General features: G+C 39.2%; 3 protein-coding genes across 5 annotated transcripts; 2 read left to right on the top strand and 1 right to left on the bottom strand.

Annotated features, from left to right (window-relative positions):
• The first annotated feature begins 618 nt into the window (after nucleotides 1-618).
• LOC6563073 (elongation of very long chain fatty acids protein AAEL008004) lies at nucleotides 619-2,052 on the top strand. The gene is made up of 3 exons (XM_001990229.3): nucleotides 619-804; nucleotides 892-1,457; nucleotides 1,539-2,052. The coding sequence occupies exons 1-3, from the start codon at nucleotides 744-746 to the stop codon at nucleotides 1,806-1,808; spliced, it is 897 nt and encodes a 298-aa protein (XP_001990265.1). The 5' UTR covers nucleotides 619-743; the 3' UTR covers nucleotides 1,809-2,052.
• A 2,664-nt stretch (nucleotides 2,053-4,716) lies between these two features.
• On the bottom strand, nucleotides 4,717-10,930 carry LOC6563074 (elongation of very long chain fatty acids protein 7). Of its 3 annotated transcripts, none has more exons than XM_001990230.2 (4): nucleotides 10,806-10,930; nucleotides 5,947-6,021; nucleotides 5,689-5,879; nucleotides 4,717-5,608 (listed from the first exon to the last, which is right to left on the bottom strand). In XM_001990230.2, the coding sequence occupies exons 2-4, from the start codon at nucleotides 6,002-6,004 to the stop codon at nucleotides 4,886-4,888; spliced, it is 972 nt and encodes a 323-aa protein (XP_001990266.1). In that variant the 5' UTR covers nucleotides 6,005-6,021; nucleotides 10,806-10,930; the 3' UTR covers nucleotides 4,717-4,885. The 3 variants fall into 3 exon arrangements, with proteins under 3 accessions (XP_001990266.1, XP_032593336.1, XP_032593337.1); XM_032737445.2 differs by lacking the exon at nucleotides 10,806-10,930 and adding an exon at nucleotides 7,252-7,381; XM_032737446.2 differs by lacking the exon at nucleotides 10,806-10,930 and adding an exon at nucleotides 7,257-7,381.
• A 2,348-nt stretch (nucleotides 10,931-13,278) lies between these two features.
• On the top strand, nucleotides 13,279-15,273 carry LOC6563075 (CUE domain-containing protein 2). Its single transcript, XM_001990231.3, has 4 exons — nucleotides 13,279-13,824; nucleotides 13,891-14,143; nucleotides 14,341-14,507; nucleotides 14,563-15,273. Exons 1-4 carry the CDS (start codon nucleotides 13,511-13,513, stop codon nucleotides 14,747-14,749), a joined length of 921 nt encoding a protein of 306 aa, XP_001990267.1. The 5' UTR covers nucleotides 13,279-13,510; the 3' UTR covers nucleotides 14,750-15,273.
• Nucleotides 15,274-15,558: the final 285 nt, after the last annotated feature.

Here is a 15,558-nt window from a genome sequence, read left to right as displayed (position 1 = left end):
TGGTGGGGAGCACCACGGTGACTGGATCTTTGGTTGAGTGCTGATGTCGTCGCCCAATTACAGTGATCTTGTGAAGCAACTCAGCTTTGTTGTTGTGGTTGTTTAATTCATAATAATGAATATAATTTACTCTTACTCTGTTACATGATAATTTCGCATTGCACACCTACAAAACAAAAACACACGAGCAAAAACAACAACTCAATGCAAACGGCGACAGCTTTCAGCAGCAAGGTCTGTACAATTTTTTTGGGACCAGCAAAAACATTGCGTTAGTCGAATATAGCCACGCCCCAAGCGTTGACATCACGCCGCACGCCGCACACCGCACGCCGCACATCGTGTTGCTGTATCTGAATTTGCATCTCAATCCGCAGCTAAGGAGTCGCCTTGTGATCTAGTCAACTCATGCCCGCTCAGCAACAGCATCAATAGCAGCCAAACAAGAGTCGTTGTTAATGCCAAGCAACTGGTCTTCTTCTTGTTCGTCTCTTTCTATTTGATCGGCATTAACATATTTCTAAATATTCATTAAGTTAAGAGATACTAACAAAAACAAAAATCAATACACAAAAACTTTTTCTAAACTTAATTTTCATTTTAATTCACCGCGTGCAGAACATTGGGCAAAACTCGTTAGCGCTTAGCAGATTTTTAAATTTCAATAACAATCCCCTCCCTGTCACACTTAACCAAAGGCATTGACACAACGGCAAGAAGAGGAAGTAGACAAACATTTAAAAATGGCGGCCGTTAACGCAACTCAAACGGATTATTGGAACTTCTTGTTCATCGAGTTGGCTGGTGAGTATCGAATTTTGACACCAAACTTGTTGTTTGTTGGCATTCACACTGCATTTTTTCTTTTTTTACCAATCTTTGCGTCTTAAGACCCACGTACCAATGACTGGTTCCTGATCAAGTCACCACTGCCGCTGTTAACCATATTGGGCTTTTATCTGTATTTTGTGCTGTCCTGGGGACCGCGTTTCATGAAGGATCGCAAACCCTTCAAGCTGGAACGCACGCTGCTCATCTACAACTTCTTCCAGGTGGCGTTGAGCGTTTGGATGGTGTACGAGGGCGTCGTCATATGGCAATATTATAGCTGGCGATGCCAGCCAGTGGATTGGTCACGCACGCCGAAGGCTTACAGAGAGGCGCGAGTCGTTTATGTTTACTATCTGGCCAAGATCACCGAGTTGCTCGATACGATATTCTTTGTGCTGCGCAAGAATGATCGTCAGGTGACGTTCCTGCATGTGTATCATCATACGGTGATGCCCATGATCAGCTGGGGCACCTCCAAGTACTATCCGGGAGGACATGGCACCTTCATTGGCTGGATCAACTCTTTCGTGCATATCATTATGTACTCGTATTATTTCCTGTCCGCCTTTGGTCCACAAATGCAAAAGTATCTGTGGTGGAAGAAGTACATCACCAATCTGCAAATGGTAAGTAAACAGTAAAAATGTAACTAATCATTTTGGATCTCTGTCTGATCTGATCTGATGATTTGATTTCGATTGATACAGATCCAGTTCTGCTGCGCGTTCATTCATCAAACTCAACTGCTCTACACCGACTGCGGCTACCCAAGATGGTCAGTCTGCTTCACACTGCCCAATGCCGTCTTCTTCTACTTCCTGTTCAATGATTTCTACCAGAAATCATACAAGAAGAAACAGGCGGCTGCCAAGGCAAAGGCCGATAAGGAACTTAGTAATAACAATAACGAAAGTTGTACCAAGGATCTGAATGCCGCAATAGTTGCACAAGACACAGCACAAAAGAAGGTGCTGTAAAACAGCGGCTAATACTCGAAACCCTTAACCCTTTTCTCCTCCCTCTCCCCTCTCCCCACTCCTCTAAATACTCGTACAAAGCGGGTCACACACAGCACAACGCACACTCCAAATTGAAAATTCACCTGTCGTCCAACACTTTGGAGCGGGAGTTGTTCTATGTACAACTTTGTTGACTAATTTGTTAAGTAATCCGCTGCCAAAAAAAAATAAAAAAACAAAAAAAACAAAAGCAAAAACAAAAACAAAAACAAAAAACAACAAAATAACAAAAGAAAATATTGTGAAATTGAGGTTTGAGTTAGTAGGCAAACAGTTAAATGCTTTTCGAAGCCATCATCGCTTCGTTTGATGTATGTTTGTGTTTCTTTATGAACGGACACAAATGAAAGAAGTTGTATGTTTTTCGGCCCAAAACCTATTTAAGTTAAGTAAACGCGCTTGTTCATTATTAGGAACAAAAAAACGGAATTAGTTGTGTAAATATGTTAAGATGCTTAGATTTTATATATATGTATATAAATAAATATATATGTATTTTGGTATGTAATGTACTTATTCGTTAGACATAAAAAAAATAAACCACAAATATAAATAAATTGATCAATTTTTTTTCGAAAAAATGTTTAAAAAATAATTACACATTTCGTTTAATTTCTGGTTATTAATGAATTGCAACTTTTATTGACTATAACAATCGTTGCAAATATATATAAATATATATATATATATATATCTTAAGCATACGTAAATATTTAAATATTGCGGAAATGAAATATTCGTATCGAAAACATGGGTAAAAAACAGACACCTAATGTCTGGGCGTGTCAGAACAGGTCTAAGAGCTGATCGAAGTTTCCCATGCAGATTGTTGAGTTCATGAATTTTTAATATAATTGCAGAATAGATGTGGCCATTGTTAGCAGTAGAAGTGGCTAGAATCCGGAGAATTTCAGTCAAAGGCTCCGACAATGTTTGAGTTCAGGCTCACCTTGAAGATGGCAGCTGTTGAGATACAAAAGTATCTTTGATATCTGAACAAGCCCTAGGCTTTTCAAACAACCTTTTATTGATCAATCAGTCAAAACGGAACCTTAAAGCCAAAGCGGAAGCGTAAAGCATCATTGAAGAGCATCTGAACGGGCTGCGAACGGTAGCATTTAAGCCGGTTTGTTTTTGGCCTTGATCTTGACCACAAGCAAAACAGCAGCAGCAGCAGCAGCGAGTCTGCGCGATTGACTGTGTTTCTCTGTATTCTCATAATTTTGTTTAGATTACAGTCGATTTAAGCGCAGGGCCATTGTTTTTTTTTGGTGTCGCATAATCAATTTATGGTGGGTTTTTTTAAGAAGCTAAAATGTTATTGATTTTATTATAATCTATGTTTCTGAAAGCCAATAAATTTGGCAATAATTTTTGGATACTTTTCAAAGACACAAGAGTAAAGAGTATGTTCCTATATATATAACGGATATACCTAACGGTAAAAGATCGGGCATAAGGTCTAAGCCATATTATTTCAATAGCCGCCTTAAAGTATACCAAGTTTCTTGGATAGTGTACATTCAATGGCAGCCGCCACTACTCTCCCAAAATGACCTTGTTCGGTTTAGGCAGTTGCTATATATTGAATTGCATCACCAAAAAGGGGATTTCATTGAGCTGAATACCAAACCGGTAAAGATCGTAATAAAACCACACAAAAAACTATATATATATATATATATATATATATATATACTTTAACTTAGATTATTTATGCATGCACAAGTTTAATTTTAATAAATAAAAATTGATATTAAAGCCTTGTGTTTGTTAATTCTTAAAATATAAATCTTTAATATTTTGAAGATGATTGAGGACCAAAAAAAAAAACCAATACAAATAGTTAAGTATCGCACATTGATAGTCTATATATAAAGCTGACCAACAAGACCAGCAAATACTATCACAGATTCTTGCGGCCGGCGTACGTTCATATTCGATTTCTGGAAGAGACGACCCGTTCGGCAACGTTCTAAATACATTTGCATATATGGTGATTAATGAGATAATATACAGCTGAAACTTGTCAAGGGTGCCCGACTAATTTAAGTCCCTCACCATCCGAATTCAAGAATAACTTGTATAATGATAATTTACGTTTTTATTCAGCAAACTTGATCTTCTCGTCTCTGCATCGAGGTGCGTGGCAGCATGTTTTAATGTTAGAAACTATCTATGCATCATCAATATGCCCTCTACTTCCATGGATGTCATGGGTATCAAAAGGAATTAGAATTTATAATTTACTTTGATTGTGTTAATATGTTCTTCTTTACAGTCGCCAAAATGTCTCAGCGTTGCGATGCACGAACCGGTTTTCGCAACAGCAAAAAAATCAATTGCATAACTATCGGGCACGCGAGTCAAGTCCAAAGGCCCTGAGATCAGTTAAGGCATTAATCACTGCAATAATAGAAACTCAGCTATGCCGATCTGCATAAATTTTGAAATGGGCTGATTTTAGCACTGTCGAATATCGTGTTTTGAGTCCCTCGGGCAACCCTGCTGCTTTCATAAACATATTAATCCACAACTTGTTTTGTCATCCGATTAGAATAAGTTTGAAGGCCAAAGCCGGTAAAAGAACATTCAAATTTATCGAAATTCAAACATTAAAGTCAATTTGATTTTTGATTAAAAAAAGTTAATGCTTTATGTTTATTTTGTTCAGAATTCACATAATTGGAAACAAATCAATTTCGAATATTTATAATAAGTTTCTTGCATTCTTCATTACTAAGGGAAAAACACAGACACGCAGACTCACACTCACACATACACAGGTACACAGACACACACACACACACACATTCATTCCATCACTTACACTTACACGCCTAGGTATTTGGATATACTCTTCTGCTGTTTGGCATAAACATTATACATGCTATATTATACAAGTTCAACATTCAGATTCATTTCATACACAGATAGGCTAATGGATACATTTAACACTAGACTAAAGCCCCGCTCTAACAAACGTAAAGCTAACCTAAACACGAACGATAACCCCACCAAAAAGCCGACTCGGCTCATTCCGCCTTCAGGGGCTTAACATTGTTGTTATTCAGATCGATATAAGGCTTAAAGTCGCTGGCGTTGTTATTGTTCTTGTTGGATGGCATCGGCATGCAGCCCATGCCGCCGGCAGCACGTAGCGCCGATTGCGCCAGATTGAGACTTGTGCCACCGTTGCGCGCCATTCCATTGCTATCGATGCTCTTGGACTTCTTGTACGTCTTGCGATAGAAATTGCCAAACAGATAGAGGAAGATGATCGTGTTGCCCACAAAGAAGAAAGTCAGCGTCTTGGGCATATTGCATCCCTTGGCGCCCACTGCCAGCATATAGCCAAGGATCAGCACAAACTGGACCAACTGAATGCTTGTCATGTACTTCTTCCACCACAAATATTTCTGGTACTGTGGTCCCATGGCGGCGACCATGTAATAGAAGTACATAATGATATGCACACCAGAGTTCAGAATGCCAATGATTACTCCCTGCTCGCCGGGCGCATATTTCAGATAACCCCAGGAGAACAGCACTGTGATCGTATGATGATAGACATGCAGGAACGACACCTGATTGTTCTTCTTGCGCAGCACAAAGAATGTGGTGTCCAACAGATCAATGATCTTCGAGAAGAAGTAGAACCATGCGCCCGAATACAGTGCCAGAGTCTGTTCGCGTGTCCGATTTATTTCGCATTTCTTTGAGAGTATCGAGGCCATGACATTGCTTTCCCGGAACGACTGTGGAATGGAGAAAAGAGAGTTCGAATAAAATGATTGGTAATTGGTATTAATATTGAGCGAATGTCACGTGTACTCACCGTGCGACACATCCAAATGGAGTAGCAGACCTGGAAGGCATTGTAAAAGACCATAATACGCTTCAGATCCATTGGCTTGCGATTCTTCATAAACTCGGGTCCAATCTTGAGTACAAATGCCAGATAAACTAATACCACAGCTACCACAGGCGCCGGCGAGCTCATCAAAAACCAACTGTCCACAGTATCATCTTAATAAAATGACAAAATTGTTCAATTAGCAACTTTTGCACCAATTATGGCCAATTGAATACTTACCCACACCCTTGGCCAGGCCGGAGATGCGCTCCTCGACTATCTTCATGTAGGTCGTCATATTGTTTAGCTATACGACTGCAATGAGACAAGACCGCAACACATTAGAAATTTCGTTAGCTCAAATTTTATAATTTGGGCGCTTGACGTCCGCACAGCGCGTTGCCAAATTATTGAATGAAATATTCTAAGCTGACGGCTGCTTAGAAAAGCCGTTCACGTTCGAGCCGAGCTAGAGCTGGAACCAGAAACCGAGACGGCAACAGAGACGGTAACGGAGACGGAGAAACCGAGTGCTTGATTATGCTCGCCATGAGAGCGTGCGCGGCATATCGAATGCAGTTAAGCACGCAAATATTTTATTTAATGAAAAGAAAATGCTTATCCCATATGCAAAGGGGCCGTCGCTGCTGCGGCTGCGGCGCAAGCCCAAAAACTGAATGACGATAAATGACGCCAGCAACTGAGGCTGAGGCTGAGGCTGTGGCTGAGGCTGAGGCTGAAGCTGGGCTGAGGTTGAGACTGAGACTGAGGCTGTAACTGGCTACTGGCTACAATATTAGTACTATCTCGCCAATGATTCAATACTTTGATTAATCAATGTCAAGTGCCAACTCAGTGCAGCCCGTTTGCCAGTCATCGACAAATGTAAAAACAAGAATTTTAATAATAAAATATTAAAAAAAAAATATCAATTATAATATGAGAGTTCGCATAATTAAAATGAGCGGCTTCTTGGTGGCTTTAGTGGTTCTGTGGCTGCGGCCACAAGTTAGTGGCTTAAAGACCTGATCAAGTTGAGCGTGTGTGTATCTGTGTGTGGCTGTGTGTGTGCTTGTGTGTACTGGTGTCTCATATGTAGTGGTATTCTTCAAGGCTGGATTTGAATTATTCGCCTTGGCACTAAAGTCGTATAACTTTGGCATTCATCTTGCAGATGCCAAGTGTATCTTCATATGTGTGTTTTCGTATTCAAGATGGCGCGAATTCTCTCACACACACACACACATACATGCTGAGGCACACGGATACACAGATACTGAGACACACAAAGTCAATGTTCTACATAGCAACATTTTTGGCGTATTGTGGCTGGCTTATTTAAATACTTATTCATATGTATTTTCCTTTTTGTTATTTAAATTGCACACGGAACAACATTCAGCACATTACGAATATGTAAATATATATGTTTATATATATATATATTTGTTTTCTTATTCGGTGGCTCTGTCTGCATATCAATCTAGCTATCTATTTAACTTAATTTGTTTAGAAAATGCTTAGGAGACATTAATTTTCAATTACTTAACGATTTTTTGGTTGAGCAACGCGTTGCTTAGCTTGAGATCCGTAACAAAGTCCACACTTCCGGTTGGTGGCCTTGCAAGGGCTACTGTAGAATCCAGTATTTTAAAGTTTTGTTTAATGTGCAAGTTGTTTTTTTATTTTGTATTTTTATTTTTTTTTTAATTTCCTGTTCTTGAATGGAATTAGGCCTCCAAAGTGTGGTATTAGTTATTAGTCGATTTTTTAATTGAACTTGATGTAGATAAGCTTGTAAAATTCTATGTAAATTTTCTATAAAAATTGTACGTAATAAAAGAGAAAAGCGTTTAAACGTTCTACACAAAGCCTTCTGAGTAGTACACGAACTATCCGATCAAGAGCTCTGCTCTAATTACAAATTGATATGCAAATTGTCAACAGCCGTGTACATATATAAGTTGGCCAGCACACATGGCGTATGCTTGATATATTTATCTAAAATCTGTGCAAAATTGAAGACTATTACTGTGGCAGCTAAGCAAACACCTGTCACAAACTGATCACCACGAACGTATGATCAGTCAATTACTGACAGTGCAATCTTGACTGTGCCGTGCCACATTTACAGCTTAGCTCCCGATTCCAGGCCCTGTGTTAACTATATAGAGGCGGTGGCGGACGCTGAGTGACGCTGACAAAACCGATTTGTATGCAAAGCGTTGCTTTGGCGAGCTGCTAGCGTCAGAGCCAGAGATTGACACTGGAGACAGGAAAATGAGCTGTGCGGCATTATCACGACCAAAAATGTGACGCCAATTGGCAAACATATAGACAGACAGACATACAGACACATAGGCAGACAGCCAGCCAGTTGGACAGTTGACAGTTTCAGTGACTGACTATGGCTTTGTTCAGTCCCCACTTGCACTTGCCCTTGCCAAGTTTGGGAACAGCGTGCGCACCTTTTGCGCACCTTTTGCTACAGTTTGAAACAGTTTTGTAAGCCAAAGGCCGCTGGCCGAGTGATACCCACAGCTACACACAGATACATATGTGAACATATCTATGTTGTTGTTTAAGCACTTCCGCGTGCCCCGCCCCGCTCGACCGCCTCATTAGCACAAATGAAAAAAGCATATAAGACACATAAATAAATAAATAAATAAATAAATAAATAAAGATATAAACAAATGAAAGCGATAAAGTGAAATATAAAACAGCAGCGCACGCAGCTTAAAATTGATTTGTATGCATAATTGATTTAGCGAATTTTGTAGCCTTAACAGCCTGTATTTGTCTCGTTATTGTTGCTTTGTGTTTAACTATCAAAAAAAAAAACGCAGAGTTGTCAGAATCGAAATTGTTCAATTTTACTAAACCCGTATACGGGGCTCGTCGTGTCCAGACAAAACTTCCCCAAAATGCTTCACATCAAATTGATGCGGGGAAATCACTTCAAAGCCAATCCACAGCTGACAAAACAATTTTGTATTTTTTTTGCAAATTTCGAGCACTGAACCCACTTCAGACACGCTTTGTCTGATTCTTCTTCTTATTCGCATACATATTTATCGCTTAGAATTATGGATTTGTTGTTTTCACACGCTTTTAATGACTCATTTAATGATCTTTAATGCAGCTGCATCTGCAACTTATAATGTTGCACCTAAATAATTGCACTGGGCAAATAATTACACGGCTCTGGCGTCAAATGCGTTTTTGTGTATTTTTTCCCTCTAATTTTTCACACAAATTGTCAAGTGCCGTGTGACCCCCAAGCACTGGCCACAAAGTGCAAGCAACACCATCAACCGTACTAGATCTCTATTCCCATCCCTCCACCACTCCCCCACTGTCCGCCAACGGACGGATGTTTAGTGAGTGCACACATTGAAGCGGAATTTTCACACGTACACCAGTCATGTGAAATCAAACAATCATTCATAGACAATACGCAGATAGATGAGCTTTTGGACTGGGCTGACTGGAAAACTCGCACTTGAAAATAATAAAAATTAGATGTTGGCATTTAAAATACATTAAGTACATTTTATATGTATAAAAATAAACAAATAAGCAAGCACTTAAGCATATTTAAACAAGAAGTCCTGGCTTAGTGTTAACTCTATTTAAACACATATTTCTTGGCAAAAATAATAGTTATAATAAAAAGAATTCGCTTCGATTTGAAAATATAACGCAGAAAACCTGTACAATATTCTTAAAATTGTTGTTATTATTTGCATTTAATCAAATTTACGATTTCCAGGCCTTGGTTTTAAACAAATGACGTATACAAATATTAAACAATATTGTCTGTTCAAGCATATATGCATATATCTATGTGTACTGTTAAGAATATATTGCGCTCAAATAAACATTAAACCTCAAATTTTGGCATAACCGATTATAAACTTTATTAATGGTTTTTTTTTTAATCGGCTTTAATAAATTATTTCCTTATTATACTTTTTTATGGTCTTTGGTTATGTTTGGCATTCTGTGTGTACTTATGTGTGGCAAGTGCTATCCATTTGAATAAGTTTTAGTGTATTCGTCTGCATGTCTGTTATGTATTGGCATGCATTCAGTTGAGTGTAAGGTGCTGAAGTTAGTCATTTATTGTGTAAGCTGTTAGGGTTAGTAAGTTAAGGCTTAGCTTCGAATTAATTTGACAACCAGAGCAAAGTGGTACTGACACACTGTGTTGGCAAGAGGCAGACACATTGCGATGGACAGGTAAACTGGTAATTGCTGGTTCGTCTTTGCCACAGAGTCGGTATTTAATTACTTGGTAAATATTTGCAGCGATAATTGGGTTTCGGTTTTTTTTTTTTCTCAGCATTTCGTTGCTTTTGAAGACGCTTTGGTATTCAGGTGAACACATATACATATTGCACGTGCTCCATACTCGAAAGTAGTGCTCCATTTCTGAGGCTTAACCATGAAAGTATATGGAGTGGAGAAGGGTGAAGCGGGGTTTTTTTTTGGGAGGGGGGGAGTGGAGAGTGGAGTTTGGAGCTGTTAGATGTGATCTTCGTGCAGCTGCAATGCAATCGCCATTTATTGATTACAAGTTCAAAGCGTTTAGTTTTGGCCGCCTCAAAGTTGTCAGTCTTGGCCTTGGCTGACTGGCAAAATTGCAGCCAGTAAGCAGTGGCAAGCAAACAGCTCTTTAGACAAGTTTTCAGCACTTAATCTATGTGCATTGCATTGGGTTAAGGTCAACTAGAAAAATTAGACAGACAACGCCAAAGCGCCAAGCACCAATAAAGAAGCATTAGCAAAGAGCAACAAATGGCAACTAACGAAATTTAGTCAAGGTTGCCAAGCTGAGCTGAGCTGAGCTAAGCTCGAGTTTAGCTCAGCCGAACTTAGTGCAAAAATTATCAACAAACTATGCCTAGTTGCTGAGACTGTCGCGATTTAGCAGCCAGCTTTGAACTTTGGCCCAGCCCAGCTTGAGTTTCGTCAAGTTGCCACAAAAACAAAAAAGGAAGATTAGACTCGCTTGTCCAATACTATTTTATGCACTTGTGGCATCCAACGACTGCACACATTTTGGTTATATGGTTATTGAATCACTTCCGTACCTGTCTTTGTATTTTGTAACTGCCTGTGATGATCCCGTTGCACACAAACACCACACACACTCGCACGCACACACACACACACAGAAGTACACGCACTGAACGACGTTGCAATGAGCTGCTGTCACACTCACACTGGGAGGAGAGCTGGGAGTTGGATTCGTGAAAACCGTCAACGGCGAACGCCAAGAAGACACTAATACGGAGTTCTCAACGCTCGGCTGTATAAATAAACAAAATATGCTCGTTCATCCGCCGGCCGAAGCAAGCGTTGACGTCGCCGCCAACGTCGACAGCGGCCAGAACGCGGAGCCAGGCCCAGAGACGCAAACACACACAAACACACACACACAGTTGTAAGTTTTGGGTTTTCGACTTGGTCTTGGTCAATCCATTTGCCGTTTCTTTGTTATATTCAGCTTGATGCAAGTTGAAGTCGTGTTAATTGCCGATTTGAGTTACGGAGGGTTTTGATTTTCGCTTATTTTATTTTTTATTTTTTGTTTTGTTTTATTTTCGGTGGTAAGGTCAAGTTTGAAGCAATTAATGCGAATGCTAAGCGGGCCAAAAGAAAGCAAAACTGTTATTTTATATATTTGCCAATTTGTGCAAAAATTGTTCATTTATTTTTAAAAAGTTTATTAACCCCTTTAATATCACGCGCAGCTCTCGGAGATGTTATCGCCCGGTAAATCCAAAAATAAAAGTCCGTCAATACAAAATCAAATCAACAACTACTCAAAATAGCTTCTCTTTTTTTTTTTTTTTTTTGCCAAATTGATTTATTATCATTGCGGCAGCAAATTGTAATGTCAGCGAGTAGTGAGCCGCAATGACAGCTCTTATGACATGTCGCGGCTCCATTACGATATTTTACGAGAAATTACGCAAATCGTCCAGTTAACACATTTCGCTTATGTGAAAAATAGCCCATCAATCAGTGGAGGCTTTCCCAAACCAAACTGTTAAGTACATGATTCAATATTTGCTCTGGAGCAAATAGGTAATTCAACTGTCTGAATAGCGGTTTAGTACACTTCCGGGTCTCGCATTTAAAAGAAACAAAAATACTTGTTTTAAATCGATTTGCATTTATGTGCATATTTAGCATGGGCTATCGTCAGTTTCAGTTTCGCGTGTCTTTAAATTAGTGATTCTCTTATGTGCGGCGATGATTAAAGCCTTGAACTTCAAATTAATACTGTCAACTAGAAATATAATGAAGTTTACCGCTAAGAGCAACTAATACGTGTATAAAGGCAGCCTTACCAGCTCCTTGGCCGAGATATCGCCGATGTGTGCTTATCAGAACAGTGCCTTGGCTTTGGCAAAACATTGACCTGGTTTGGTTGCCTATCCAAAAAATGTGGAAGTAATCACGTAATGAAGTAATATTTCAATCATTTGTGAAAGCATTTAGCTTAAAGGCGTATTACGCAACCCCTTTACAGCTTATAAATGCAGCTATTCATTATATTTATCCATTTTGTCTCATTTGAGATCCACGGTTAAACATTTTAACGCCCATAGATACAAAGCGCGTTGTTGTTGTTTTTGAAAATTTCAAATTCTGGCACTTGTTGCAAGTGTTGTAAAAGAAATTAAAAAAAATAGTTAATTCATTGTTGTTTTTGGAATTCCAGTACTTGCTGCTAGTGCTGTAAAAGAAATACAAAAAATAGTTAATTCAGCTCAACTTCTTATTGTTGTTTTTGAAAATTTCAAATTGTAGCACTTACTGCAAGTGTACGACAGGAAATATGGAAAATAGTTTATTGGGCTAAAAACAGCTGACTTCAAATGTATCTGACAATTTGACAGACAATTGAATTAACTTATTTAAAGGTAAGTATAATGGTATTTAAGATGCACTATAAACCAATTCAAATCTTTAAACATTTAAAATTAAACTTAAACAACATTGTTTGAAACTAGAAGCTCCCGAACTCAACAGTATTCATAAAATCCAAAATATATATGTTGTACACTTGAATAGAAAGAATTTTATTTTCAATATCCATAACAATTTGTAAGACCTTGACAAACATAAAGAAGAACAATGCTGCTTTCGCCCTTGATTAGGCTACAATGTGCATGTAGACTTCAGCTGTAGATTATATAATGTTAGGACCTTATATAGAGGATCTATAAATATTAAAGCGTGGACATTTGGTATATAGAAAACATTTAAAATAATATTTAAATAATATTAAAGAACATAGAGGTCAATGCAACATCTTATTGAATATAATACATATTATTAGCAAAGAAACACAAATCTATTTTTGGTATTTAATAACATTGTTGTATTCAAATTCAAATCTAGTAGGCAAATTTGGTATTTGAAGTAAGTATTTTGCTATTTGGTATTTTTCATTCGATAACGATATCATTTCTCACAACTGCGCTGCAAAAGTATTATTGATTGGAAAGAAGAAGAAGAGCAGCAAAAGAAAGGCGCAGCAAGCAAAAAGTACGCTATTTAAATCAAGTTCTGTCGCTAATTTTATTTTGATGTGCTGATATTGATGTTTTGCACATTAATACTTAATCAACATATTTTGCATTGTATATCGTGAACTCGGCTGTCCAGTTGCACACATATACGAAACAGAAATTACGGCGACCCAGCCGATAAAATTGTGCCGAATACCAAAAGAAAAAAAATATAAAAAATCAACAATAACCAAAAAACAATAACTTCAGCCATGACCAATTTGGAAAAGCAACACGAGATGGTGAAGCGGAGCCTTGTCCAATTTGTAAGTGCGCACATTCCAGGTGCCGATTTCAGCGTAGTCGATGAGATTGTCCTCTCCTACATCATATCTATACTGGAGGAGGCGTCCCAGGATCCGTGCTTTGATGTTGAGGGCTTTGTTGAGATGATGGGTGCCTACTTTGAGGAGTTCTCCACGATCGATCAGGGCGTCATTTGCGAATGGATTTACAAGCTGGCCAACGAGCTAACTGATATGGAAAAGAACCAAGGCAACCACAGTGCGGTCAATTTATCGCTCCAGTAAGCCATGACCTATTTGATTGTTTGAATGTGCATTTTAACATTCTAACTGAATGTGTTTTGCAGCGCTTTGAGCCTCTCAAGCCTTATGCCAGAGTCCAAGTTGCGTGCACGCAACTCGTCCATTTCCGAGAAGGATGAAATATCCTCGAACAACAGCAGCAGCAGCGGCGGCGGCGGCTGCAGCAGCAAGCGATCCCAACACTTGTCGGAGACCAGCGATGGCGGGTCCACTGATAGCTCCAGCTCCACTTGCGAATACTTTTTTGATGAAGCCGAAGTGCTGCAGGAGATGTTTCCCGACACGGCTTACGTTGAGGTCAGTCCGTAGTATAAATATTTTAGAAAGCATTTCGAGCATCAAATTTATTAGCAATCTGAACTTTAGCTAGAACTGTGTTGAGTTTTTGGTAATTATAACGAAAATTTCTTTTGAACAGGAGATAATAGATCACATGAATAACAACTATAAAAATCTTTTTTACAATAACTATAAGCAATTAAATATTCTTGCAGATAAAACATTGCATTGCCATTTCGAAGGGCGACATCGATGGGGCCACTCAGATATTGTTGCATCGCCAGGAAACTAACCAGAGTCTCACCGACAAGTCCTATACTGTGGGCATGCGGAAGAACATCGTTGTTGATGACAATGAGCTTAAGAATCGCATAATAGCTAGGTAAATCCCTTGATCGAACTAACTGAAAGACTTTTAATGCAAATACTCTTTATAGGTACTCGTATGTGGACAAGAATGCCACCCAGCGTGAGTATAAGCCGGTGGTGCCCAAAATGGAGCCGCGCAAACTTGTGCGGTATCGGGATAATAAGATTGTATCGCTTAAGGGGGAGCGCTACACGGAAGTCAAGCGTGACGAAGATGCTGAGTTAAAAAAACCCAAGAAGCAGATTCAACCGTAACTAAAGATGAACCAAACCCACAAGTATTTTATCAAGAAGCAACTTAACCCACAACCACCTAACAATTCCGCACCAACGACACCTAGACTTGATCGATGCAGCAGCAGACAACGCGATAAGAAAGTTTTTGAGCACAATTTATGCACAGAGCTGCATATGCGTGTGATCAAAATCAATCCAAGAATCGCTCCCAGCTCAACCAAAATCCCCCGCCTGGCCTTAGCGCCAGTTGTAGCCATGCTTAGCCAACGTTTAGATGCTTCCTTGCCAATAGCAACACAACACGAATCTGAAGATACTGGAGACGAGCAACAAATGCCGAACAGAACAGCAGCCGCAGCGAATAACCCATTAATATTAATCAAGGAATCCCCATGTGAGTTGACTGGCAGTTTGTTGTTGCTGTTGTTAATTTGCTTTGCTGGTTATTGTACGCCACGAATTTTTTATCATAATCAAATTGTGGACATGGACACAAAGACTTTACATACCAAATTAGTTAATAGTTATGTTTTAGGTATCGATTTTGCATTTTTTTCTGTTTGCCCCGCCCCGGGCATTGTCATCAACCACTACTTATGAGTTCCGATTCGGTGACAAGGATGCGGCCCCAGAACGTTCTGGGCTGCTGACTGTCGCTCATGACACCGATTGTCGTCGCGCCTAAAACGTGTGGATGACAATTCTTAGTTCCTTATGCCACAAATTGCGGTTAAAATCGAATTGAAAACTGATTTGTGACACATTGTGTGACCTGAACTGCCAGGAAATTTGCTCGCTTGTAAATCTCGAACGCATCAACAACAGCA

Source organism: Drosophila grimshawi, unplaced genomic scaffold (genome assembly GCF_018153295.1).
Source record: "Drosophila grimshawi isolate 15287-2541.00 unplaced genomic scaffold, ASM1815329v1 contig_311, whole genome shotgun sequence".
NCBI classification, from domain to species: Eukaryota; Metazoa; Arthropoda; class Insecta; order Diptera; family Drosophilidae; genus Drosophila; species Drosophila grimshawi.
This window is presented reverse-complemented; position numbering and strand designations above follow the sequence as displayed.